Raw genomic sequence first — 26,078 nt, 5'->3', positions numbered from 1 at the left:
TGTCTTTTTTTTTTCTTCCTTTAATCCAACATGTCTGCCATACCATGTGACCTATGACATCAGAGTTAACAATAAAACATTCTCCTCCTTCCTTCCGAACAGTCCTTCCAATGGATAAAGTTTCGCATTGATCAGTTGTGGAGAAAACCATTTTTTAAAGCGAAAACATGGATTCGGATCACACACGCACGCGCACACACACACACACACACACACACCGCGATAGTCTCGCATCCCCTTCGGGGCGAGACTAATGAAGTATCAAACAAAGACTCACTAATATGATGGGAAGGCGGTAAGACAGAATTTTATGTGTCATGTGTGATACTTGGGATGTCTTTCATCTCCGCCAAGTCCCCCACACAAAGAACCGTCTGGCAAACCCTCCCATCTACTTCCTAAACAAACCACTTGGAGGCTAAGTCACTCAAACATTTGTGCTTCACCATCAGTGATAACCTCTTGGGCAGACCATATTTCCAAGATGGCCGACAAAGACAGTCGCCGACTTCGTCGAGCAAAGCCTTTCCATCCAAGGCCAGTCTGAACTTTTGACGACCTACAGGGCCTTCATTTACAGCTTGATGGAGTACCGTCTCGCACCTCGCCCTTCTTGATGTCGTGGAAAGCAAGGCCCTCAAAATAATTGGGACCTCCCGCGACGAAGCTGAATTCCTAGGCCTATTACTCTCACATCGCAGCCAGGTCGATGGATCTATCTACTTTGTGAAGGCAGGATGAGGTGCATGTGTACAGGTAAGATTGTCACAATCCAGCAAATCGCAGCTGTTGTCAGAGGAGCAGGAGTGAGGAGGGCCAGAGAACATGAGTCGGCATTCAATAAATCATCAAGAGGAATTTTTGTTTGAAATGTATTTAAATAAACCATCAAAGAGCAGTTCTGGTAAATATCTAGGTAATGTATGCCGAGAACAACAAATACAATCATACCTGTCTGACAACTAAATCGACAATTAAGGTGTTATACAACGTTGTCTGTGACAGGCAGGTGCCTCTGGGCCTGGGAGCGATTGCATTGCCCGAGTGAATCGCACCACCTCAGCTGGCATCGTAAGACCGGTTTGTGACGTCAAAACAAACCGATTCGAGACGTCACATCAAAGATTCGAGACGTCACATCAAACAGATTCGAGACGTCACATCAAACAGATTCGAGACGTCACATCGAAGCTCTTCAAGAAGTCAAAATACACACTCAGAGCCCCAGAGCACAAGAATACAGGTAGAAAGATTCCAAGCCAAAGGTTTTTCTGATTTTAAATTTACTTAGCCATTTTATTGATAAAATTGTTTGCTTTTGCACTCAAAAGGAACCGAGGGAGCATGCAGTCGCTGGACAGAAGTGGAATGCATGTGTAATATACAATGCAGGGGTTTGACGGTGAATCGCCGCTGCGCACGAGCCACGAAGGACAGAGTAAAAAAAAATGCTGAACTACTCCACAGAAACCACCAAAGGTATCGCAACGTCCCATCAATACACGAGGCCGCCCCGCCCGATCTCATGGCCGCTGGGGCAGTCACGGGGTCGCGATAACCGTGAGGTGGGTATTCCTCCGGCATGCGGAGGGCGTACGCAGTCCGTGGCTCTCGTCGAAACGCCAAGGTGAAGGACCGATTCGCCCATGCCAAACCACCTGCACGTAAAGCCTTTGGGGGCGAAGAAGCCTCTTACCTCCCGCCAAGGTAAGCGGAGTGCAGAACTCCAACCACCTGACATTCAATTTGAGGTTTTGTTGCATAAAGTGAGAAAAGATGGAAAGATCGTTCTTTGTGCTATATTCTGAAGGCAGAGCAGCTTTGTGTGAGGCACATTGATAAGAGCTGCGACGGAACAGTCAAGCCGGCGAGTCCGAGTAAAAGCCCTTTCAAGATCTCCCCCAATCTCCTAGCCTACCACCCCCCTCCTCCGCACAAAATAACCGAAATGTCTACAAATAGAACCCCAAACTTTTCCAAGCTTATCTGCTGAAAAATACAAAGTAACAGTCCCGACTCTAGTAAGGAGGCCTTGTTGCCATCTTGCCAGGCCTTGCTTGCATGTTGAAAATGTGCTCCCAACTCCCTTCCCCACCACAAAGGTTACACCATTGTGACGTCATTGAGCAGAAAGCTGGTGTGATCGCTCCCCATCACCCTCCTCCCCCACAATATATAGCAGTACAGGAAGACTCAAACAAAGCAATCCAACACCAGATTCCCAAACCCAAACAAGCTCTCAAACTGGTGGATTGCCTGGAATTACACGATAGGAATGACCACCGAATCTATAACTATTAGAAACAAGAAATCGGGGATTCAGATTGCAAAAGCACAAGCTATGAATACCACCAGATAGGTTGTGCCTGTGGATACGAGTTCACTCGGCATGAGACATGGACAGGGCAAGGCAATTGCGACACGAACTCTACAACGGAAGGGTAAGTGTACGGGTGGATGTAAGGGAAAGGGGGAAAACGCACGACCCGAGATGACGGGTAAACGCAGGTGCGCAACGGAATTGAGCCTTCTCCGGAATGATCGGGCACGTTGGAGTTCAACCACCGATGGATGCGCTGGTACCTTTCAGCCAATGCAAACAGGTGTAAACCACAAGCAGGTCTGTCTGTCTCTGTCTCTGTCTTTCTTTCTTTCTTTCTTTCTTTCTTTCTTTTTCTTTTTCTTCTTTTTCTCTTTCTCTCTCTCTCTCTCTCTCTCTCTCTCTCTCTCTCTCTCTCTCTCTCTCTCTCTCTCTCTCTCCAGGACAGACTTTCGTCGGCTCAGACCCATGAGGGCTGTGCAAGTGTAATTGGTTGGTCATCACAACATGATAAATAAATAAATAAAACCTGCCAATCACTACGAATCAACGACTGATCAAGTGCGCGGGACGTCCATTTTTGGATGGAGACGACGTTTAAACGGTCCATTCGAAGGCACGTAATTGTATTCATACTTGGGTTTCGGGGAAATATGCGTGGGAACACACGAGGATGATAACCGATTAATACGTGCTCTAGCATTATATTCTCAAAACGTGTAAAAAAAATTTTTGGGTAATAGCAAGTTACGGAAAAATTAATCGTTTCAAAAATATTTTTTAACCATAAGAGTCTTGGCCTAGCCTGTACAAGTGATGACGAAGATACGTTTGTGCTCGAGCCGACTCGACCGTACAGAGGAGAGAGATGGCACGGACATCCAACACAGCGGGGCAATCATGCATCGAGTCATGCCGGGGAGAGTGGTTTCAGAAGCAACAACCAGAACACGGCCGATAAGGTCAGAATTACGGAGAACCAGGCGCAAGATGCACCTCATATGTGGAACGGGCCTCGTTGAGATTGATGTGAGGGTAGAGGATGTTTATGGCAACCGTCGCGTCTTATGAGGTCAACGGACGTTGAGCTGTGGTCAGCAACAAGGCAATCCACCAGTTTGCACCAAATTAATACTTTAGGTTCATACATGCGCGGATCTTCACATTTCAAATACTTAAAGCAATAAACATACGACTCCTCCCTTTTTCACTCAAACCCCTTACAATTTCAAATCCCCCACGATTTGAGAAGCTTGCATTTAACAAACTTGGAGCATTACAAAAACTCATGCAATCCAAAAATTTACCATCTGACCTCTGCAAAATACACCCCGCCCCAATTCCATTTCGGGCCTCTACATATTAAGTACACACGGCTGGGCCAGGGAGGTAAAGGGAAATCAAATAGAATTTGACGCAAATGCGTTAACGGATATGCCTCCACCCGTGATAGTCAACCCGCTGTTATGTTTGAATCCAAAAAAAGACATTAAAAGGTGTCGAGAGAAAACATCAGATGCTTCCAACTCGAGTTATGATCTGCAAAATGATTTTCAAAGGGCACATGGCCTTTGACCTGTTGAGCCCAAAATTGAATCAGTTCATCTTTGTATCGCAGTCAATACTTGTGCCAAGTTTGCTTGAAATCCATTCAGTGGTCGACAAGTTATGGTGGTAACGAAAATCTGCCATGCACGCATGCACAGGCAACCCAACAACATAATGGCTCCAGCGCCTTCGGCCTAAAAAGTGGGAGGATTTGGTAAGACACGAGTAAGGGAAGGGGTGTGCAATTGGCTTGAGCGACGGGCGGGTGGGAGAACAAGGAGGGGCAGTCAACAGGGCCAGTTGTATGTACTCAATATGTAAATGGACCTTTAGAACACCCTCCCGCCATGCGTATAACCTACGACAGTTTTGCAAGTACGTTTGGAGGCGCCAAACCATCGGCGTAGCCCTCCAGCAGAACACGCACCAACCCTCCCTAAACCCATCGGATCCCTTCACCGAGCCTTTATCTTCTTCAGCTGATTCGCAGGCTCAACACGTGCCGTGCCGTTGTGAGACTTCCCTGTTGGGTTTCGGATCAGGTATGGTTGGGTTTGGTGGGAAATGGATAAGGACAGTGGGATAGGACGCAATGGGAGTGGAGGATGGGAAGAACGACAGAACAATGTTGAAACAAAAAAATTGACATCAATATCACGCCGAGTCCTCGCTCGGCATTAATAAAACGCCGGCAAAACAAAGTCTGAATAAAGGTGCGCTCGTGTTGCGCCCATGCACGGATACAGTAAATTCCAGGATCGCTCTCATTCATGAACTGGTAATACGCTTGCTCAAGAGTGGAAAATTTGGCCAAGACTCTTGGTCAACGTGGACACGGCAAGAAAGTTTCGGCCATTCCAAAATTCCACAGCTTCTGTTTACGTCGCGGCTTTGTGCGGTCACTACACACGTCACAAACCAACTGAAGGCGAGAAAGAAAAACCCTCACCATCTTTGCGTGCCGGCCGTTGCTTTGCGTGCGTGGCGTTGGTGGAAACTGGCGCAGCGGCCCATCGGGCCTCCCTCCAGCGGCTGATCTGCAACCGCAGGAAGTGCCAGAGTAGCCAGGCCTGGGTAAGACAGACGATGCCGAGAACCAGGGCCCTGCACACACAGGACAGGGTTCTTGCTACAACACAAGTCGAAGGAAAAGCCGAGCAGCAAATAATTATTAATCGCTAACCGTAGATAACAATTACAAGGAGCTCCCCCTTGGCAACCTCAATTTCCTGCACACAGCTATCTCCGAACTTATTGATATGTATTCCAGCCCAGGAAGGGCAGGTAGATGACCCCCTTCCTGAACGGTCAAGGAATGAGCCGACTGCACAATCCAAAGCAACTTGGCGATTCAGAAACGAGCTCGGTTTGATCAACAACTTTACGCATCAATTCCCCAATTCCGAAATACTTTCCTTAAATTTACATCAAACCAGATAGGTTCACCGATGTTCCAGGAAGCTCATGGCGCAACTGCCTCCGAAGGTTCTCCTGTCGCTGGTTCTCTTACACGGAATCAAAAACAGAACCGAGCCAGCTCAGGTGACCACCATACGTTGGACGGGCACGATGTACGACGGAGCCGAAATAGAAAAGCTGTTCATGGTGCAGGTGTGACTGCTCTGCAGCAAACCATAAAAATCGACATCCGCAATTCAACGGGATCCAAAAGACTCCAAGCCTCCCCTTTGGGATCCTTCAAGCAAGGCTCGGGTCAAACATTCATTCTGGGCCAGACGCAGCTTTTCCTTGAAACTCAAGATGGAAGGCCGTCGCCGAAAGCATGCTCAGGTAAACGATACCAGAGAGAGTAAAGGACTCCTTCCGACCTCTGGACGGCGGAACCGTTTGCCGAGCTACGTGGGAATGGCAAGTTTGTCGTAGCACAAACTAAGGCCCTTAAGTAAGTGCCAAACTATGGGGTACTGCATAATCTACATCGTGATGCCGTGCGACTGCACGGACAAGTGGTGGGCATACCTGAGCAATAGCGGAGCAGTAGAAAGGCTCAGGATGGTCAGGACAGCAAGCGTCATGGAAAGTAGCCGAACGGTCACAAAGACGACGACCCACAGCTGAAACCTATGCAGAGGTGGCAAAAAGAAAAATCTCAAAAAGCCTCCAAAGTTTCTTTCCCACGATTATCTTTGCCGTCAACGTGTTGCAGCGTTAGATTTACAACGGTGGCCTGCATTTAATAAGGATCATGTCATGGCATCTGGTCACCATCGCCATTGCACAAAATGACGCAACAGAACGTCTTTAATTTAGTTAATTAATGGCCAATTGCACACAGCACAGGCTTCTTCTTCTTCTTCTCCTCATATGCAGCACATAGCACAATTTGCTGGCGTCTCAGCTGTGCCGCTGCTGCAGTGCCCCCTGCAGGTTAGAGCAGGAATGTTAAATTTGCTCAGGAATGTTTGCCCACTCTTTGTGAAGGAAATCGTTCGGCCTTCAATATGCACCAACTAATGCTGGCAGACTTGACGCCCGGTTTGAGGGACGGCTTACACATTGAGGAATTGTCCTGCCTGCGAGACACCAGGACGACGGTTTATAGCTGCGCGTCGGGATGCAAACACATGCTAGACAGCTCAGAGGCAAATGTGCATACCACCAGGCCATCATACAAGCCCTGCACTAACGTCGTAATTCTACCACCAAGAGTTGAACCGTTGCAGAGCCCACGTTATGATTATGTGCACCCCAACGTGGGTGGCGGTATCAAGCATACCTTGGCGGTTTGACGGTTAGCAAACCTCGATCAACTTCCGTCACTTTATCAGCATCTTACGGGATTTTATATATTTTTTATCTGCATCTTATATTTTGTGGAACTGCCCACGTGTCCCAGAAAATATAAACAAACCTTATTTATTTATTTTTGTTCCCTCATTGTGTGCTTCACCATCTTCCACACAGTTATCTCCTGTTACTATGGATGGTGTGCACAGAGCATCACAGGTTAAAGGCGATAGCAACGACACGTATGCCTTTCGTGCATACATGTGGTCACCACACAACCTTACCAACTGTGAAACATATACATACAACATACAGTGTGCTCCTTAGCAATGGGTGGACCTAGTTATCGGATCTGCGATGGATGCCACGTCTTTCGAGATGGGGTTTCTAAAAATCACAGACCGTCGTACCAAGAGGAGCTTTTGCCAACGTCAACAGGCAAGACCTGACTCGCCTCTATGCGGTGAGGTATTGTGCGCTTGATGACGTGGGCCTCTTCTTGTGAAATTTTCCACACAACATGGTCCCAAGAATCTCTTGCAGCACATCGGCAAATGTTTCAAGGGGTACATCATCCAGAACATGTCATCACTGTAACTAAAGTCACACCCACCATGGTTCAACCTTCTTGAATTTCTGACCCAATTTCGTAAAGGCCTAAAAACCCTGCAATGCTGATGAAGTTCACGCATACCTGTGTTTTTTTTTTTTTTTTTTTTTTTTTTTTTTTAACCTTTTTACAGAATCCAAGGCGAGTAGACGAGACAAAGCTTGGGGGAAGTGCCCTCTTTTCCCAGGGCATTCTGGGTACCAGCGACATTACAACAATAGTGCCACCTTTCTCACAGCACTTAGCAGAACATTTCTTCAGGAGGAATTTCCTCCTACCCATGGATGCCAACCTATGGGGATCGTCAATTCACTGAACGTCAAGCAAGGAATCACGTCCCATTTTAAAAATATTTGGTACGATTCAAACGGGGTTTGAATCACCCATCCCACAGATGAGAAGCGGACGCTCTAAGCAATACACCACTGAGTGTGGTAAACTCAAATTTGCAGCTCAAATCTAGAAAGCACAGTGTGAGCCGTGCAACACACCGCTGGTCAGGGCTCGACCACCGAGACGAACCTGCCTCACTCAAGGGCGGCCTGATCGATTTGAGCAAAGAAGAACTTCCATTGGCGAATTTTGCCGGTTGCCTGTGAATTCCAAGCTCTTTCTTGAGCCTAAATCACCGTAGAAAAATACCTGGTGTTGGCCTAATGTTTAGGGCGGCGGACTTGGGATCATAAGGTCCCGAGTTTGAATCCTGTTGAATTAACGCCAGGTGGGGTTGACTCAGCCTGTCATCCTTTCGAGGTCAGCAAAATGAGTACCAGATAACTGGTGATTGAGAGGCATTGCATCAGCAGCAGACTCGTCCACTGAAAATGATGCAACCAGCAGCCTGGTGGCTGCACACGAACCACCCACCACCGTAGAAAATACAAAGGTGCAATTTTGTCTTCATGCCCGGTGTGCAGCAATCACTTTCACCTGTGTGACGCCTCCCGACTAGCTCTTGTAAACAATGGTGTGTTATATCCTGGATAATGAATACATGAACGAGATCGGGCTTTCATGGCACGGACACGCTCGCAAAGACGACTGTGCTCATTTTGGTGTAAAGCTGCACATGTGCATGTCACCGTAGCCTTGATGTAGACATAAATAAATAAATAAAGAAAGACGTCATGCTGAGCATTAAATTTGCAAAATCCACCTCCCCAAAATACAAAGTTGCCATGGATACATCAAATTGTCCATTTCATCAAAATTAAAATTGATGATCTTAATCAAAGCTTGGGTCAATCGGATTAAGATTAATGATTTTTCAGACGAAAATGGATATTAGAAGTTTGACCTCGAGTTGACCTTCGACCTTTTGACCTCAAAAATAGTTGGTTTCCCAATTCAGTGATGCACGATGAAATTGCTGTTTAATTTACAGGTCTATAGGATAAAAAGTGAGGATTTTTTTTCAGATGAAAATCGATTTCAGAAGTTTAACCTACAGTTGACCTTTGATTTTTTTAATAGTTGGTGTCCCAAATCAGCGATGCACTACGTAATTGCTGTTTAATTTTCAAGTCAATCGGATGAAAAATGATAATTGTAGAAATTCGACCTCAAGATGACCTTTGAGCTTTGACCTCAAAATCAATAGGCTTCTTCCTTATGACCAACTCTACCATCTGGTGAAGTTTCATGACAATCGGTTTAAAATTGTTACCTGTAGGCGATTGACAGACAAAGCAAGACAGACAAACAGACAGACTAACGCAAGACCAACCAATATATCAAAGGGAGGCACAAAGCGTCCCTCCCTTTAAATAAGGGATCGTTTCTCTGTAAGCAGCTTTAACATGGGGACTGAAAATGCGTTTCTCGGCTTCTACTGGAGGAAATAGGCTGCAAATTTCAGAAGTAAATACTTTGTACGACGAGGTAATATGTTCAAATTTCAGCAACGTCCGTTTATACATTTAGAAAACCCTCAACATCAAGTTGGTGTCTGTCTGTCCGTCCGTCCAAAATGTGTTGGCGCTCATATCTCAAGGATTACAAATAGAAGCTAGCTGAAGCTTGGAATATATATCAGCCAATAGGTCTAGTTAATGGCTTTGAAATAAATTCCACCGAAGTGCTATCGTTTTTGCTTTAAAATTAAATATTTATAAATACAAGAATGAATATAAAGGGGCACCCTACATCTGGGAAATAAAATACATTTACTTCTTCATGCAGGTGAATGAATCAAATTGGTACCCCTTGATATTAACTTTTCTCGAGCATTACTTGGTTCCTCCTCAGAACACAAGGGTAGTCCAGCATGCACTCGAGATTTTTTGAATGCCCCTTATTTTGTATTGTTTGGCATTTTCTACAAGCTATGGAATGTCCCTTCTTTTCTCGACTTTGCCACATGGCACATACCCTTACAAAATGGGCCTTTTCTATGCCCCTTGCATTTTACCCAATAATGCAAGTGACAAAAAGAAACAGAGGTTACATCTGTGCATCAGCCGGCGTCGGTTTGTCCAAAACCTTACAGGCGGTGAGCTTTGCCCGACAGGTAGTGCACCAATCGAGCGGAATGGAACAGCAGTTCAGGAGCATAATGAAGGCAAAGCAGGACCACACCAAGCCGGGTCAAGCTGGAAAAACAGATGGCTGAGGATTAGCAAGACGCATTCAGCGATTTTAAACATCGACAATTTCTTGGAATCTCGATGCAAAAAATAAAAAAATCAACCAACCGAAACACATGAGAAAACACGGAACAGCTGGTAGGAATTCAAGTGCGACGTATTTTCCAAAACATCCTATTTGTCTGCCATCCATTGCAGTTTCCGGGTGCCGAAGATTTTTGGGCCGAGATTATTTCCTTGGGAAATCCTCGATAAAGGTAAAACGTCAAGGAGAGAATCATTTTCAAAAGCTATGGCGGGAATCTTTAATTTCTATGACCTAAATTCAGACGGGACAGCTGGCTTTATATTGTCATCCTCAGGAGGATGTTTCCAAGATGCAACATCCTGCTGGCACACAGTGTCAGGAATCAAATTGGGCGTCGTTCAAATTGCAAGATTACGATGCCAGGCAATCCTGAAGTGGACCGTGGCATAATGGCGTACAGAGCGGCCCGTGGCAATCACCCTCTTCCCCTCCTCCTCTTCCTCCCCCTCCCAAAGAGTTGTGTGTGCGACGTACTTGAGAACGTAGGCTCCGAGGATGTGGCACATGTACAGTGAGATGTGCTGAACTTGCACCAAAATATCCTCCTGCTCACACACAAACAAAAAACAAAAGAGACTTCTGAGTTACAAGTTATTATTTGCAGATCATCTGGTCCATCAGCGTACAAAAGGTCAAGACCTAGGTTAAAAGTTATCGGGCCCCTCCAATCAGTTCTCGAAAAGGCTTTAACCCCATACAATTAAACTCAGGGGTCACTGCCCGATCTCCGCTTCCCGTTTCAAATTGGGTGTTGCAACTCTTGGGAAGACAGTTCCACAAACGAGAAACCTAAGAGTGGCGGTCGACAGTTTAAGCAGGAGGATAATAACCGACAAAACAAAAATTATTTGCTTCCTTGTTATGTTCCTCACCGAGTTGCACCTTTCACCCACAACAGAAATCTCCTGGTAGTTCCTCGCACTTTGACCAGGACTTGGCGATCGAGTACTCTTCTGATATTCTTCCGAAAGGTGGAACTCACTGCTTCTTATAATGCACAAAAAAAATATCTTGCAGATTAGGAAGAGTACACGATCTCCAAGTGCGGAGGATGAGCATGGGATGAGTGGAGGGAGTCAACGTCAGTGAGTCTGGAATTTCCCACAAGTAGTCATCTCTCTTCAGAACTGGTCTCCCATATCTATTATCTACTGCTCTTGATGTTAACTCAGCTGAGAATTCTTCCACAGAAACCTGCTCCCTCTCGTGCACAGATTCATCCCACCTTGTCTTCAAGTATCATACTCGTCTTGCCGCCCATAGTACACTGAATCCCCTGGTAAGGCATTTGCCTCAAAACAAATTTCATTTCCCTATTATGAAGCAAATATGACCGATGGAAATACCAACTCATTACAAAAAAATCCGCAAGTGTGTACCCACTCTCAGGAGAGCCAGAAAACGGTATAAAACAAATGAACTTTCAAACTTGTCTCCCTCATCTAAATCCTTGTGGCACATTTTCAGGTCTCTACTCCTCAATCTCAGTACACTTCCTTCCTGGTCATACCCAACGGCTCCTGCACTTTGTGTCCTTTGCACCTGAGAAGGTGGAGAAGTTTCTGACAACCCCCAAATAACGACACACCAATCAGCTTACTTCCAATCATCAACAAGGTCATGGAATCCATCATCAAAGTTGATATGAAATCCTTCTTTTTCTACAACAACCTCGTCTCAGATCAACAATTTGGATGCAGATGAGGTCTACCTTGGACATGCTGCTTCTACTCACCCAACAATGGCTGGAGGCCCTCAATGTCAGGCATGAGATCAGGGCCGTCTCTCTGGACATATCTCGTGCTTTTGATAGTCTGGCATCCTAACTCTCCAAACTCTCTGCCTATGGCATCCAGGACCAACTCCACACATGGCTTGATGACTTTCTCTACTCTCGTAGCCGACGTGTGGCTCGCAACGGAATCTTTTCATCTCCTCGCACTGTCAAGGTTGGAGTGCCCCAAGTCAGTGTTCTGGGCCCAGTCCTATTCCTGATCTTCATCAATGATCTCTCCGACTCTCTGGAAGAATCCACTTTATCTATTTGCTGATGACTCCACCCTCTGCCGTGACATCCCTCATTCTTCAGAAAGGCAGGCTGCTGCTTCCTTTTCCCTATCTTCTGTCGTTCGAAAACAACCACAAGCTGGTTAAACACTTGGAATATGGCTTTCAATCCTGATAAATCTCACACTCTCACCATATCTCTCCGAAATGACAACTTCTGGCAAATCCTCCCCCCCCCCCATCTATTTTCTTAACAATCCTCTTGGGATAGTTCAGTCATTCAAACTCCTGGGTCTCACTATCAGCCATGATCAGCCATAAAAGTTGGTCTCCAAAGGCAGGTACCGACTGGGCATCCTCAGTCATACAAAGTCCATCCTTGCCCCACCTGAACTCCTTCAAAGCCTTCATCCAGAGTTTGATGGCGTACTGCTCTCCTCTCTGGGCGCGTTCCCATGTGTCACACCTTGCTCAGTCTGATGCCATAGAAATCAAGGCCTTCAAGATTATTGGAATCTCCCACGCTGAGGCTGAGTCGATGCGGCTATTACTTTCTCATCGGAGACAGGACGGTAGTCTCTCTGTCTTCAACCGTCTTCTCTTTAGTCTTGAACCCTCTGCTGTTTATGTGCGTTAATCCCCCACATCCTTACACACAGTCCACCATCAACCCCATTCTGGTAAATCTTCAGTGCATTCAGAAAGTATTCGGAAGCCTCTCCTCAGTGAAAGACACATGAAAGCCCGCTTGGAGTTTGCAAAAAAGCACCTAAAGGACTCTCAGACTGTGAGAAACAAGATTCTGTGGTCTGTTGAAACCAAGATTGAACTGTTTGGCTTCCGTCTGGCCACTCTGCCACAAAGCCCAGATCGGTGGAGTGTTGCAGTGATGGTTGCCTTTCTGGAAGTTTCTCCCATCCCCACACAGGATCTCTGGAGCTCAGCCAGAGTGACCATTGGGTTCTTGGTCACCTCTCTTACCAAGGCCCTTCTCCCCCGATTGCTCAGTTTGGCCGGGCTGTCAGCTCGAGGAAGAGTCCTGGTTTTTCCAACCTTCTTCCATTTAAGAATTATGGAGGCCTCTGTGCTCTTGGGAACCTTCAATGCAGCAGATTTTTTTTGTAGGCTTCCCCAGATCTGTGCCTCGACACAATCCTGTCTCAGAGCTATGGAGGCAGTTCCTTCTACCTCATGGCTTGGTTTTTGCTCTGATATGCATTGTCAGCTGTGAGACCTTACATAGACAGGTGTGTGCCTTTCCAAATCATGTCCGATCAATTGAATTTACCACAGGTGGACTCCAATCAAGGTGTAGACAACAACAACAACATGCATTTTAAAGGCCACCCTCCCTACTAGAGCGGGGGTTAGCCCTGCAGTCCCCATGACAATCTTCTCCATTTTGCCCTATTTTCTGCATCTCTTTTTGTTAACCCCCTTGCCCACATTTCTTCTTCCACCATCTTTAGCCAAGTCTTTCTCGGTCTTCCCCGTTCTCTACTTCCTTCTACATTCATTTCCATCACTCTTCTCAACCAGTCACTTTCATCCTTCCTCAACACATGACCAAACCATCTCAACCTGTTCCTCTTCACAGCATCAATCACAGGCTCTATTCCCATCATCTTTCACAATTCATCATTTGTCTTCCTCTCTCTCAACGATACTCCGCACATCCGTCGAACCATTCGCATTTCCACCCTTTCCAACCTTCGTTGCTGCTCTACGTTCATTACCCATGTCTCGCTCTCATAAATCATAACACTTCTCACACATGCAGCATACACCTTTCCCTTCAGCTTCAACGACACTCCCCTCATCATTAGCATGTCCCTCAGTTCCCGAAACTTCTTCCATGCACATCTCACTCTAGCAACCGTTTCCAAGTCTGATCCACCTTCTCCATTCAGCATGTCTCCGAGGTAGCAAAATGTTTTCACACCTTCCAGCTTCACGCCGTCTCCAAGATCCAACTCAACATTTCCTCCATCTGCAGCTCCCTCTGTGCACACCTTACATTTGAATGTAGCTGCCACACTGGTTAATGACCCTCTCAGACCACTACGTTTTTGATGAACCCACTCAGCGCACATTGTACATTGAATGGAGTTCACTCCGACACCCTTCCTACACACAGCACAGGGCCACTTCCCAGTTCTTTCCACCTCACCACATGCTTTACCACTTGCCATCACCTTCGTCTTTCCGATATTCACCTTCAGACCTTTTGTCTCCATACATTCCTTCCACTTGTTCATCTTTTCCTTCAGTCCATCCATACTTTCCGCAATCAACACCAGATCATCTGCATACAACAACTCCCACGGTAAACCCTACTTTACGTTCTGAGCCAGCACCTCCATCACAGCTACAAATAGTAGTGGACTTAGTACCGACCCCTGATGCACTCCCACCTTCACCTCAAACTCACCACTGTTCCCGTCCTTCACCCTTACAGCTGTGCACGCTCTTTTGTACATTGCCATCACTACTCTGATCAACCATTCCTCCACTCCTAACTTCCTCAATGCCCATGTCAATACTTTGCGTGGAACCCTATCGAATGCTTTCTCCAGATCAACAAACCCAAGAAACAACTTCTTCCTCTTCTCCATGTACTTCTCCTGCAACTGCCTCACAATGAAAAGCACGTCCGTCGTTCCTCTTCCTGGCATAAATCCAAACTGCATTTCGTCGATCTTCACTTTCTTCCTTATCCTCCTCTCCAACACCCTTTCCAATACCTTCATTCCATGCTCCAATAACTTTATCGCTCGGTACGAGCCACACTCCAGAGGGTCACCTTTCCCCTTGTATAGAGGGACGAGGGTACTCAGTTCCCAATCCACTGGAATGCGGCCTTCTTTCAACACCAGATTACAGATCTCTGTCATTCTCTTCACACCCCAACTTCCTGCTGCCTTCAACATATCTCCCACAACTCCCGTCGGCCCTCCCGCTTTTCTACCCTTCATTGCTGTTATCGCTTCCTCAACTTCCTTCTCAGTTATCTTCTCTGCCGGTCCTAAAACTGGGTTACTCTCTATGTTGCCATCCCATTCATTCTCTGTATTCAACAGCATTTCCTTATATCTTTTCCATCTTCCTTTAATTCCATCTGGGTCGACAACGAGTTGTCCCACTTCATCCTTCAAGCAACTCACCCCCATCACATCACACCTCTCTTTCGCTATCTGCTTTGCAATCCTGAATACTGCTTTCTGACCCTCTTCCGAATCCAAGCGTTCTCCTAACATTTTCCTCCATGCCTCCTGCACCTTTGCTACCTCTTTCTTTGCAGCCTTCCTGGCTGCCTTATAACTTTCATGCTCTGCTGTTTCTGCTCCCATACCCTTCGCCTTCTGCCACTCCTTGAACTTCTTCCTCTTCTCGTCAATCCTCTTTCCAACTTCATCATCCCACCACCATGTTTCCGAGTGCCTCGGTGGTCCTTTTGTCCATCCACATACCTCACCAACGGCTCCCAACAGACTAGCTTTAATTGACATCCAACCACTTTCAAGCTCAACCACATCATCCTCGACCCTACTCAGCCTCTCTTTTAATGCCTCCCTTACTGTCAACTCTTTCAATGTCCACACCTTCATTCTCGATTGGTACTTCACCCGCCGAGCTCTCCTCGCACCTTTCACCCTTATGTCGCAGACAACCAAATGGTGCTGTGAAACAGCCTCCTCCCCCGGGATCACCTTTGTGTCCCAGAAGCACCCCCTATCTCGCCTACGCACCATCAGGTAGTCAACGGTTGTCGTCGACCGACCTGACGTATATGTAACAAGCTTATTATCCTCTTTCTGGAACTGAGTATTACAAATCAACAAATCAGCTCCATCAGCAAACTCCAAAATCCTTTCACCTTCTCCATTTCTCACACCATATCCGTAACCCCCATGAACTCCCTCAAAACCATCCATACTCCTTCCCACATGTCCATTTAAGTCTCCTCCTACCACAACAACTTCCTCATCTTTCACGTTTTCCATCAGCTTCTCTATCGCGCACCAGAACTTGTCCTTCTCTTCATCGCTTCGACCAACCTGCGGAGCATATCCCGAGATGACGTTCACCAAGAGCTTTCCAATCATCATTTTCACCATCATCAACCTATCACTCACTCGAGTCACACTCACCACACTGTCTACAAACTCCTCAGAAAACAGGACACCAACACCATTCACCCCCTCCGGGCACCCTTGCCACATAAACTTGTATTTCTGTCCCTGCCTACCCTTCACCATTCTCACACCACTTCCCTTCCATCTCGTCTCTTGCACACAACATATGTCCACTCTTCTTCTGACCAATACTTCCACCACTTCTCCTGATCTCCCTGTCATTGTCCCTACATTCCATGTCCCAAACCTCAGAAACCGACCTCCACTTCGGGCTGTACCCTGCCCATATGTAGTTGTAATTGTCATGGTTCTCTTTTTGAGGCAATGTTTTCATGGCTGGATTCCCTTCCTGACGCCAACCCTCTGAGTCATCTCTTACGCCAGATTCTGCGGAACTCAGAACTCAGTCATCTGAGTCATCTCTGAGCCAACCCTCTGAGCAGGGATACGGTGTACCTATTCTAATCCAGGGTAGACACTGGGAAACGTTTAAAACATGGAAATTCTGGGGGGGGGGGGGGGGGGGTAGGGGGGTGGGGGGGGGTGGCGTCATCACGGCTGCGGTTTGAACATATTTAAATAATATTTAAACAAAACCATGAAAAAACAATCTGGGAAAAGTCTCTAAGTGAGAACATGGATTTGAGAAAGCAGGAGCAGATGTGGAAGAAAAACGAGATATAGGGGGCGGGGCACAAGTCGAGACGAGGAGGAGAGCGAACAAGCACGTGTCCGGGAGGAGAGAAAGAATTAATATAGAATTTTTTTTTGTTTGTTTATTTGTTTGTTCTGTCTTCAAAACGCTGGACAAAGGGTAAGATGTTCGTGAGAGGTAGGGGGGAGAAAAGAAAATCAAAGAAACAAGCAAATACTATGAAGGAAAGAACCCATATTCACAAAACACTGACGGGGGGGGGGGGGGGGGGGGTGGAGCCCGGGGAGAGACCAGGCCGCGCACGCGGCGCAAATAAAAAAACGACTAATTACACACAAATTTGCAACAACTACAAAACCAAAACCAAATAGAAACACACAATAACACATACACAACAAAATACCCAGCGGAAATTTGACAAAGACACGAACGGGAAAACACTCAAACTTTGATGCCGTGGAGAGATCGAAGCAAGCCTCGTCGCTCGAGGGACCGGAAGTTGCGTCTCCAACGTCTCCTTGCGGAAGGTATAGAAACATCTCAAAGATGATCAAGAGAAATGGGAGGCACCTGAGCTAAATTTCAAGTGTCATAGCAAAGGGTATGAATACTTATGTCAATGTGATATTTCAGTTTTTTCTTTTTAATAAATTTGCAACTTTCTAAAATCCTGTTTTATCTTTGTCATTATGGGGTATTGAGTGTAGATTGATGAGGGAAAAAATGAATTTAAACGATTTCAGCATAAGGCTGCAACATAACAAAATGTGAAAAAAGTGAAGGGGTCTGAAACTTTCTGAATGCGCTGTACCCAAATCTAGGATCACTGCTCACCTCCACTCATTCGTTCCTCTTTTTTCCTGCATGTGGAAGCACCTTCCACATCCTCTTTATAATCTCATTCTTCCTTCCAAGTCTTCAAGACAGCTGTTCACCACCATCTCAGATCGTCCCCAATCCCAAACCACGATCTTTTCTATCCCAGCGAACCCCACCCGCTCCCCAACCCCCCACAATTACATGGAAACCACCCTGTTGCAATCAATGTAAATTCCATCTGTACAATGGATTTGAAAACATTCCCCTATCAACAGAAAATTAACATGGATAGCTTGGCCTGTGCTGGTGGGTTAAGGCCGGGGCATACCTTCCGCACACGTTGAAGGTACAACTCTGGCACGGCATGCAGCCAGTAAGCAAGCTGGCAGATGAAGTACAACTTCACCGGGAAGCTTCAAGGGGCGGAATGGGAAGGAGAAAAACGGATGGGAAAACAAACGGCAAAATGGGCATTTGGTAGGCCCTATCTATCGTGTGGAGAAGGTCTTTGTCCATTGTCCATTCATATCCATTAATAAATAAATGCATGTGTACGCTACGATGCAGGACCCTGCATATGCGGATAATGCAGACAGACAGTAGACAAGGAGAACCCACTGAGTTACAATGAGAAGAGTGTTAACACAACAGAATTTCGAAGGTACGTTTAGTTCCAAAAATTCTCACAAATCAATTACGAGGAGCTGGGGGTTATAAATTTGGGATATACTCACGGCATTATTGAGTGCGGAAAACCTTCCCAGAGCACTGCTGGGCGGCTCCAGAGCCCCTCCTGCCAACACAGCACCCAAAGATAAGCCAGGTAGAAGGCTTGACTTGCCAAAGTATCGATTGCATTGACGAAGTGTTATAATGGTGTGTGTACCGGCAAGCAGAAGACAGCGCCACAAAGAGAAGCTGCACACAACGCGAGCAACTGCCCAGACTCGCTAAGACGGTTCTGCTTCACCTTGGACAGATGTAACCGCCGATTCAGCTTCTGTACACACCGACAAACTCGATCTGTCATCAGTCTCAGCATCTTCGCGTTATCATTCGGCGCTTTCCCGACAACGGCGTCAGACTGCCCTTGGCTCAATCATGGCACAATTGTGCATCATGGATTTTGAGTTTTTAGTTTCTGATAAATAAATGAATGAGAAAAATTACCTGCAGTGAGAAGCACGTTTCGGAATACCTGAGCAGAAAAGCCCGAAAAAATGACAGGCGACCTTTCTGTATTTTCACACGATACAGCCTTAAAAACTCAGAAACTCAAACTAAAGCAGAAAAAAGGTTTTTTTTATTTTTTTTTTTTATTTTTTTTTTTTACAGCCTTAAAAACTCAGGCCAAAAGCGAGCGAAATTATGCACAATAACCTCAATTTATTATACAATTTGGTCATCCTTTTATTTTGGCGGTGTATAGATGACAGAACGCTGCCACGATCACTCCTGAAAATTAATATAACCAGGGTTACATATCAAGGCCGAACCGAACAAGGCTGAATCAAGGCCGAACATTACATGCACGGCATGCCCCTTTCAAAATACATCGACAAAGAGGAGCATGCATGAATGCACTCTTCATGAGAAACAGCTCCAGTTTGCAAAGGAACAAAGCCATTGATGGCCGAGGCACGCACATCTTTCATGGTCGACGACGACCTGTCAATGCCTCTTCTATGTGCAAGATTCAAATGTCATGTGACCTATCCATACTCACATCGAAACCATACTCTTGTAGAATGGCATGAACCACCACCACCAGCAAACTGTAGAACACCACCGTCGCTGAGTCCTTTGGGCCCGAACCATAACCAACGATCTTCTCCACTCCACCTGCAAAACGTTTGTAACAAATCATGCAAAATAAGATAAAATCGAACTAAAAATTTAAAAACGGGGGGGGGGGGGGGGAAATAAAATAAAAATAAAATAAATCACTGACATCTCAACCAACCAGAACACGAACCATGAATTGTCAGATTAAATGCCATTAAAAAGAAAACCACTATAACCTCAAAAAGTCATTTCTGAGCTGTTTGCATCGTTTTTCAAAATACTTTCAAAGCAATTCAGCGAAGCTCAATAACACGACTACTATAGTCAGGCGGCTATCAATAACAAGTAATGTTGGGGCACAAAAAGAGGAGGCAGGTTTTATAGATGCCTCTGGTAGCCTGTCTTACATTCGTATGAAACAACCGAAGGATGACATGACAGCGACCATCAAGCCACACAGGCGAGACGCTCCCCTCCCCTTCCTCCCTCCCCCCTCTACATAGCCCTCCCAGGAAGCGAACGCACAGCCATCAGCACAGCACAGCAACCCTGGATAATGAAAATGGGAGAGCTGCACACAACACAGCCTGGGGAGCCCTGCCAGCGCCATACAGCAACAGCCAGTTGGTGGACAAGTTAGATGTATGACAAGGAATAATTGATTCAAATTTAGTGAAGATTCGAATCCGGATAAGTTTTTTTTTTTTTTTTAAGTGATAGGACCAAAAACGAAATATAGCATGATATTTAAACGAGAGCAATGCGACTGTCGCCAATATGCCTCCGCATAGTCCCACAATGGGTAGATGCCCTTGTTCACTGTCCTAAAAATAAACAAGTTTGATTTAAATCCCTTCAGCCGTTTTCAATTATCACATTTTCACCTGCCATGACGGGTTTCACATCGATCGGTGAAGCGGTTTCAGAGAAGGGATTTCTTTAAATATCGGCTTTCAAGCCAATATGGCTGCCACACCACGTGACAGATGACCTTAAAAACATACACTCTGCATATGTATGTGTCGGGGATCACATTGGTGAAGTTTCGTGTTGATCGGATAAGGTTCGTTTTTCTATTCAAGATGGCTGCCAAACCACGTGACCTATGACATGATCATTTTCAAATGATATGCAACAATGGTGTTAGATGATATTTGTAAAATTTAGCATCGATAGGGTAAGCGGTTTAAGATATTAAAATTTTTAATATTTGTTAAGTCCATCAATCCAATATGGCTGCCACACCATGTGACCAATTATATTTTCGTGATCAACTTTTAATCACCATGCCGAGCCAATCACACATGTAAAGTTTCGAGTCAAACAATTTGGTGGTTTGGGAGAAGATGCTTTTTTAAGGTTTAGGGCTATATCCAATATGGCTGCCAAATCATGTGACCTATGATGTTATGAATTTAATATATTAATCCAGCCCTGGATGAAGGGCTGGATGCCAAGGTAATCGTAGAACCGATTTTTACAAAATTAGTATCAAAACGTGCGCAAGAATTGAACAGAAAAATCATGAAGCTCAGTACGAGAAAAAAAAAATTCTGTGAAAATATGACAAAAAAAAAAAAATTTTTTTTTTACTTCCTCCCCCAATGATGTGAACACATCTTTTACCAAGGGCTTCATGCTTGGTCACAAGGACCTATAATGGAGGGTGATCCATCAAGTTTGTGGCATTATCCTATTAAACAAGCGTTACGCCTAGGTCGCCACCACATACATCAGTGAAGTGATGCGAGTTGACAAAGTGGAAGACGCAAGGCGGCCATCTTGGATTTTGACGTGGCGACCCAATTTTCAATAGCGTTCTTCCTTATGCCTAGATACACCCACACACCAGATTAGAAGTTGGTACTTCGCTTATTTTTCAAGATATTCCGCTCACAAGGTTCAGACATACATGGCGGCGGCCATCTTGGATTTTGACGTGGCGACCCAATTTTCAATAGCATTCTTCCTTATGCCGAGATACACCCACACACCAGATTATAAGTTGGTACTTCGCTTATTTTTCAAGATATTTCGCTCAGAAGGTTCAGACATATATATGGTGGCGGCCATCTTGGATTTTGACGTGGCGACCCAATTTTCAACAGCGTTCTTCCTTATGCCGAGATACACCCACACACCAGATTAGAAGTTGGTACTTCGCTTATTTTTAAAGATATTCAGCTCACAAGGTTCAGACATACATGGCGGCGGCCACCTTGGATTTTGACGTGGGTTGCACCCACACCCCAAATTCGAATGCGGTCCTTCGCTTACGCCCGCATGCATGCACGCCCGCACGGACGGACGTACAGACACACGGACGGAGGGGAAAACCATAGTCCCCCTTTCGCTCCACGGTGCGACGGGGGACAATAAACTGCCCAAGAAGCAAACCGTGCAGCATTGTGCCGTCACAATGTCATGAGAGGCGGGAACCGTGGGATTAAAATGTCTTTCAATCCTAAGAAATCTCACACTCTTACTATGTCTCTCTGAAAAGACTGACTGGACAACCCTCCCATCTACTTTCTGAACAATCCTCTTGAATAAGTTCTGTCACTCAAGCTTTTGGGTCTCACTATCTGCCATGATCTTTCCTGGGAAAACCACATTTCCAAGCTGGCCTCCAAAGCCAGTCGTCGACTGGACATGCTCCGTCGTGCGAGGTCCTTCCTTGGCACACCTGAGCTCCTCACCACATACAAGGCTTTCATCCGCAGCTCAATGGAATACTGTTCTCCCCTCTGGGCTGGTGCTCCTGCCTCACACCTAGATCGTCTTCACGCTGTTGAAACCAAAGCTTTCAGAATCATTGGAATCTCCTGCGATGAAGCTGATTGTGAGGGCCTTTCAAAACTGCAGGCAGGTTGGTGGTCTTTCTGTCTTCTACCAACTCCTCTCCGGCCTTGCTCCCCCAGCTCTATCTGTGCTCCGTCCCCCAAATATTCCTACAGGTCGCAGAAGATCTGCCAGCAACCCTCTTCTGGAGAAATTGCCAAAATCAAGACTCTGTTCACCTTCAATCCTTCATTCCTCTTTTCTCCCGCCTCTGGAACAAACTCCCTCACTCTCTTCAATCCCACTCCTCCCTCCAGGTCTTTAAAACAGCTGTTCACCACCATCTCTTTTCCTCCCCCATCCAAAACCTTGATCTTTTCTACCCCCGCTAATTCACCCCAGATCCACTTTTTTGAAATAGCGACTTCTTTCCTGGAAGTCCTCGCAGTTTCCATGTGTTTTGTACCTCTCCCACCCCTTCCCACGCCTCCTCCCCTAAAGCCCTCTCCCTCCCACAGATCTCCCGGTCCCTGCTCTCAAACGATGTGTTTGTGTGCTTCCCCCTCTCTCCCCATATTGTCTACCGCTCCCCTTATTATATGTTTTATGTGTCCGTTTTTTTGTGTGATTAATGTTGGCTCTTACACGAGCGTCGATCTTGTATACAAAAAAAAAGAAGAAAAAAAAAGAGGACACGGGGTGAACGGATATTTTGTAATCAAGGTTACAAAATACCATCTTTGACAAGGCACCAATAAATCAGGGAAGTCGAGGAAAGACATCAGCAGGAGGAAAAAGAAACCTTCCAAAAGCTTACTTTCATCGGCGACGGTGATGTTGTACTGCAAGGCCACAAACATGGCTGATATCGAGGAAGTGGCCTGGGAAGACAAAATATAGTGAGAGATGAGGTAATCCATTAGAGATCGGTTCGGAATAAAACATTTCACCAGCAAACCCAACGAATCACAAACTTCCATCAACATAAACTCCGATCGAACGTCAGCATTAGCTGGTGGACGATGAACATCTCTCGGGGTCCTCCGTGAAGAGTAGGTGAGCATCAAGGGAGCATCGCAAAAAATGGGACCAGGTAACCGGGATGGCCGACCTCGGTGCGAAACCCTGCCGCTCTGTAAGCCATAAGAAAGACAGCAACGTGTCGCTTTGTGTAGAAGAGCTCCAACGAAGTGCAATAATGGCAGCCATTGTTAAGAGTCGGTGTCAGAGGCGCTTTGGTATCTTGCTTTTGTCATGTCAGGCGGCGCACGCACACACGCACGCACGCACACACACTTCAGGCCTTCGAGATCGATAACACAACTCAAAATTGCAGGCCATTACAAACGCTTGCTCTCTTTACTCAAGAGGTCGCGGAGACACCGAGGTCAGGCCGGCCGGACCCGATATGAACAGCGGTCCACGGTCAGGTGCGTGGCCAGGAGTAGCGGAGGAATGCGTTCTGGCATAACTGCCTGGCTATGCAGTTTCCCCGAGCCGATGACTCTGGGGTAGAACGCATGAGGAAGTGACCGTTTAGGCCACCACTTCTCCTCGATCCCAAGCACTCTGCAGGAAATGCAAAAAGATCATAACCTCGTCCAACTTCGTTGGCGGAGGTGATAAATTCCCACTGGCCGCCAATATCCCACAATCCCTTGGAGCAAACGTTTTGTGACATATATTTTAGTGTTCCCCATGTCAGGAGGAGCACAAGCGTTCTTCCCCTCGGCATGTTTGTGTTCGTGGTGTACATGCTCAACAATCCTCGTACTGATCACGTGATGTTCCCCCACGTTGGGTCTATCAAGCCCATGCCACATCCCAACAAAGGAGGGCACCGGATGGGTCCATCACGCCCATGCGACATCCGACACATGAGGGCACCGTATGGGTCCATCATGCCCATGCCACATCCCAACACAGGAGGGCACCGTATGGGTCCATCACGCCCATGCCACATCCCGACACAGGAGGGCACCATATGGGTCCATCATGCCCATGCGACATCCCGACACAGGAGGGCACCGGATAGGTCCATCATGCCTGTGTGACATCCCGACACAGGATGGCACCAGATGGTTCCATCATGCCTGTGTGACATCCCGACACAGGATGGCACCAGATGGTTCCATCATGCCTGTGTGACATCCCGACACAGGAGGGCACCGGATGGTTCCATCATGCCTGTGTGACATCCTGACACAGGAGGGCACCGGATGGGTCCATCATGCCTGTGTGACATCCCGACACAGGATGGCACCAGATGGTTCCATCATGCCTGTGTGACATCCCGACACAGGAGGGCACCGGATGGTTCCATCATGCCTGTGTGACATCCTGACACAGGAGGGCACCGGATGGGTCCATCATGCCTGTGTGACATCCTGACACAGGAGGGCACCAGATGGTTCCATCATGCCTGCGTGACATCCTGACACAGGAGGGCACCGGATGGGTCCATCATGCCTGTGTGACATCCTGACACAGGAGGGCACCAGATGGTTCCATCATGCCTGTGTGACATCCTGACACAGGAGGGCACCGGATGGGTCCATCATGCCTGTGTGACATCCTGACACAGGAGGGCACCGGATGGTTCCATCATGCCTGTGTGACATCCCGACAGGAGGGCACCGGATGGGTCCATCACGCCCGTGCGACATCCCGACACAGGAGGACACCAGGTTGGCCCATCACGCCCGTGTGACATCGCGACACAGGACACCAGGTTGGCCCATCATGCCCGTCCGACATCCCGACACAGGACACCAGGTTGGCCCATCACGCCCGTGCCACATCCCGACACAGGAGGGCACCAGATGGGTCCATCACGCCCGTGCCACATCCCGACAGGAGGGCACCAGATGGGTCCATCACGCCCGTGCCACATCCCGACAGGAGGGCACCAGATGGGTCCATCACGCCCGTGCCACATCCCGACACAGGAGGGCACCAGATGGATCCATCACTCCCATGCCACATCCCGACACAGGAGGGCACCAGATGGGTCCATCACGCCCGTGCCACATCCCGACACAGGAGGACACAGGAGGACACCATATGGGTTCATCACGCCCGTGCCACATCCCGACACAGGAGGGCACCAGATGGATCCATCACTCCCATGCCACATCCCGACACAGGAGGGCACCAGATGGGTCCATCACGCCCGTGCCACATCCCAACACAGGAGGGCACCAGATGGGTCCATCACGCCCGTGCCACATCCCAACACAGGAGGGCACCGTATGGGTCCATCACGCCCGTGCCACATCCCAACACAGGAGGGCACCAGATGGGTCCATCACGCCCGTGCCACATCCCGACACAGGAGGGCACCAGATGGGTACATCACGCCCGTACCACATCCCGACACAGGAGGGCACCAGATGGGTACATCACGCCCGTGCCACATCCAGTACTGCGAGGTAGCTGGTTAAACACCTTGCAGGGGAAGCTTTCGGTGAAACGCGAGTTCGGTGCAGTGTAAACTTGTACTGCTGGGGAGACCTCAAGGCGCCAGCTGGCACGGGAAGGTAATTAAACCACATGTTTGGACGTCACAACGAACAAGGCCGAATAGGGGGACAAACAGGCCTGCCTCGAACAGACGTTGAAAACACCGAAACGGGTCCAGGAAACAGCACCGCGGTGTCCCGATAGCCGCAGGGCCTACGGACTTTCCTAAGCGCTCGGTGGGGCAAGGTGTGACGAGCGGCGGGTTCGAACTCACGCGAAACATGAGTCCCACTGCGATGAGCAAGGCGAGAGAGGAGAACACGTCCGCGTGGTTCTGGATGAGGTACTCGTGACTAAACACCGCTGGGTTTTTACTTTTCTTTTTTAACCCCATAATGCGAACTGCACCGTAACAACGGTCGCGCGTTTACCCGTACAATACCACTGCGCATGCGCGACAAGCCTTCAGCCCCCTCCGTTGACATCATGTGCTACCTCTATCGACAACGCGCGCATGCGCAGCGGCACAAAAGT

General features: G+C 47.3%; 1 protein-coding gene across 1 annotated transcript; it reads right to left on the bottom strand.

The window, feature by feature from the left end:
- Nucleotides 1-855: 855 nt before the first annotated feature.
- LOC137427446 (translocating chain-associated membrane protein 1) lies at nucleotides 856-26,049 on the bottom strand. Its single transcript, XM_068116956.2, has 11 exons — nucleotides 25,819-26,049; nucleotides 22,900-22,963; nucleotides 19,243-19,358; nucleotides 18,403-18,516; nucleotides 18,251-18,309; nucleotides 17,845-17,929; nucleotides 10,374-10,444; nucleotides 9,713-9,817; nucleotides 5,849-5,950; nucleotides 4,818-4,972; nucleotides 856-4,391 (listed from the first exon to the last, which is right to left on the bottom strand). Exons 1-11 carry the CDS (start codon nucleotides 25,936-25,938, stop codon nucleotides 4,324-4,326), a joined length of 1,059 nt encoding a protein of 352 aa, XP_067973057.2. The 5' UTR covers nucleotides 25,939-26,049; the 3' UTR covers nucleotides 856-4,323.
- Nucleotides 26,050-26,078: the final 29 nt, after the last annotated feature.

The sequence above is a fragment of the Myxine glutinosa genome, chromosome 5 (assembly GCF_964187855.1).
Source record: "Myxine glutinosa chromosome 5, kmMyxGlut1.1, whole genome shotgun sequence".
In the NCBI taxonomy this organism is placed as follows: Eukaryota; Metazoa; Chordata; class Myxini; order Myxiniformes; family Myxinidae; genus Myxine; species Myxine glutinosa.
The sequence above is the reverse complement of the archived record's forward strand: the minus strand, read 5'-3'. Positions and strand labels throughout refer to the sequence as shown.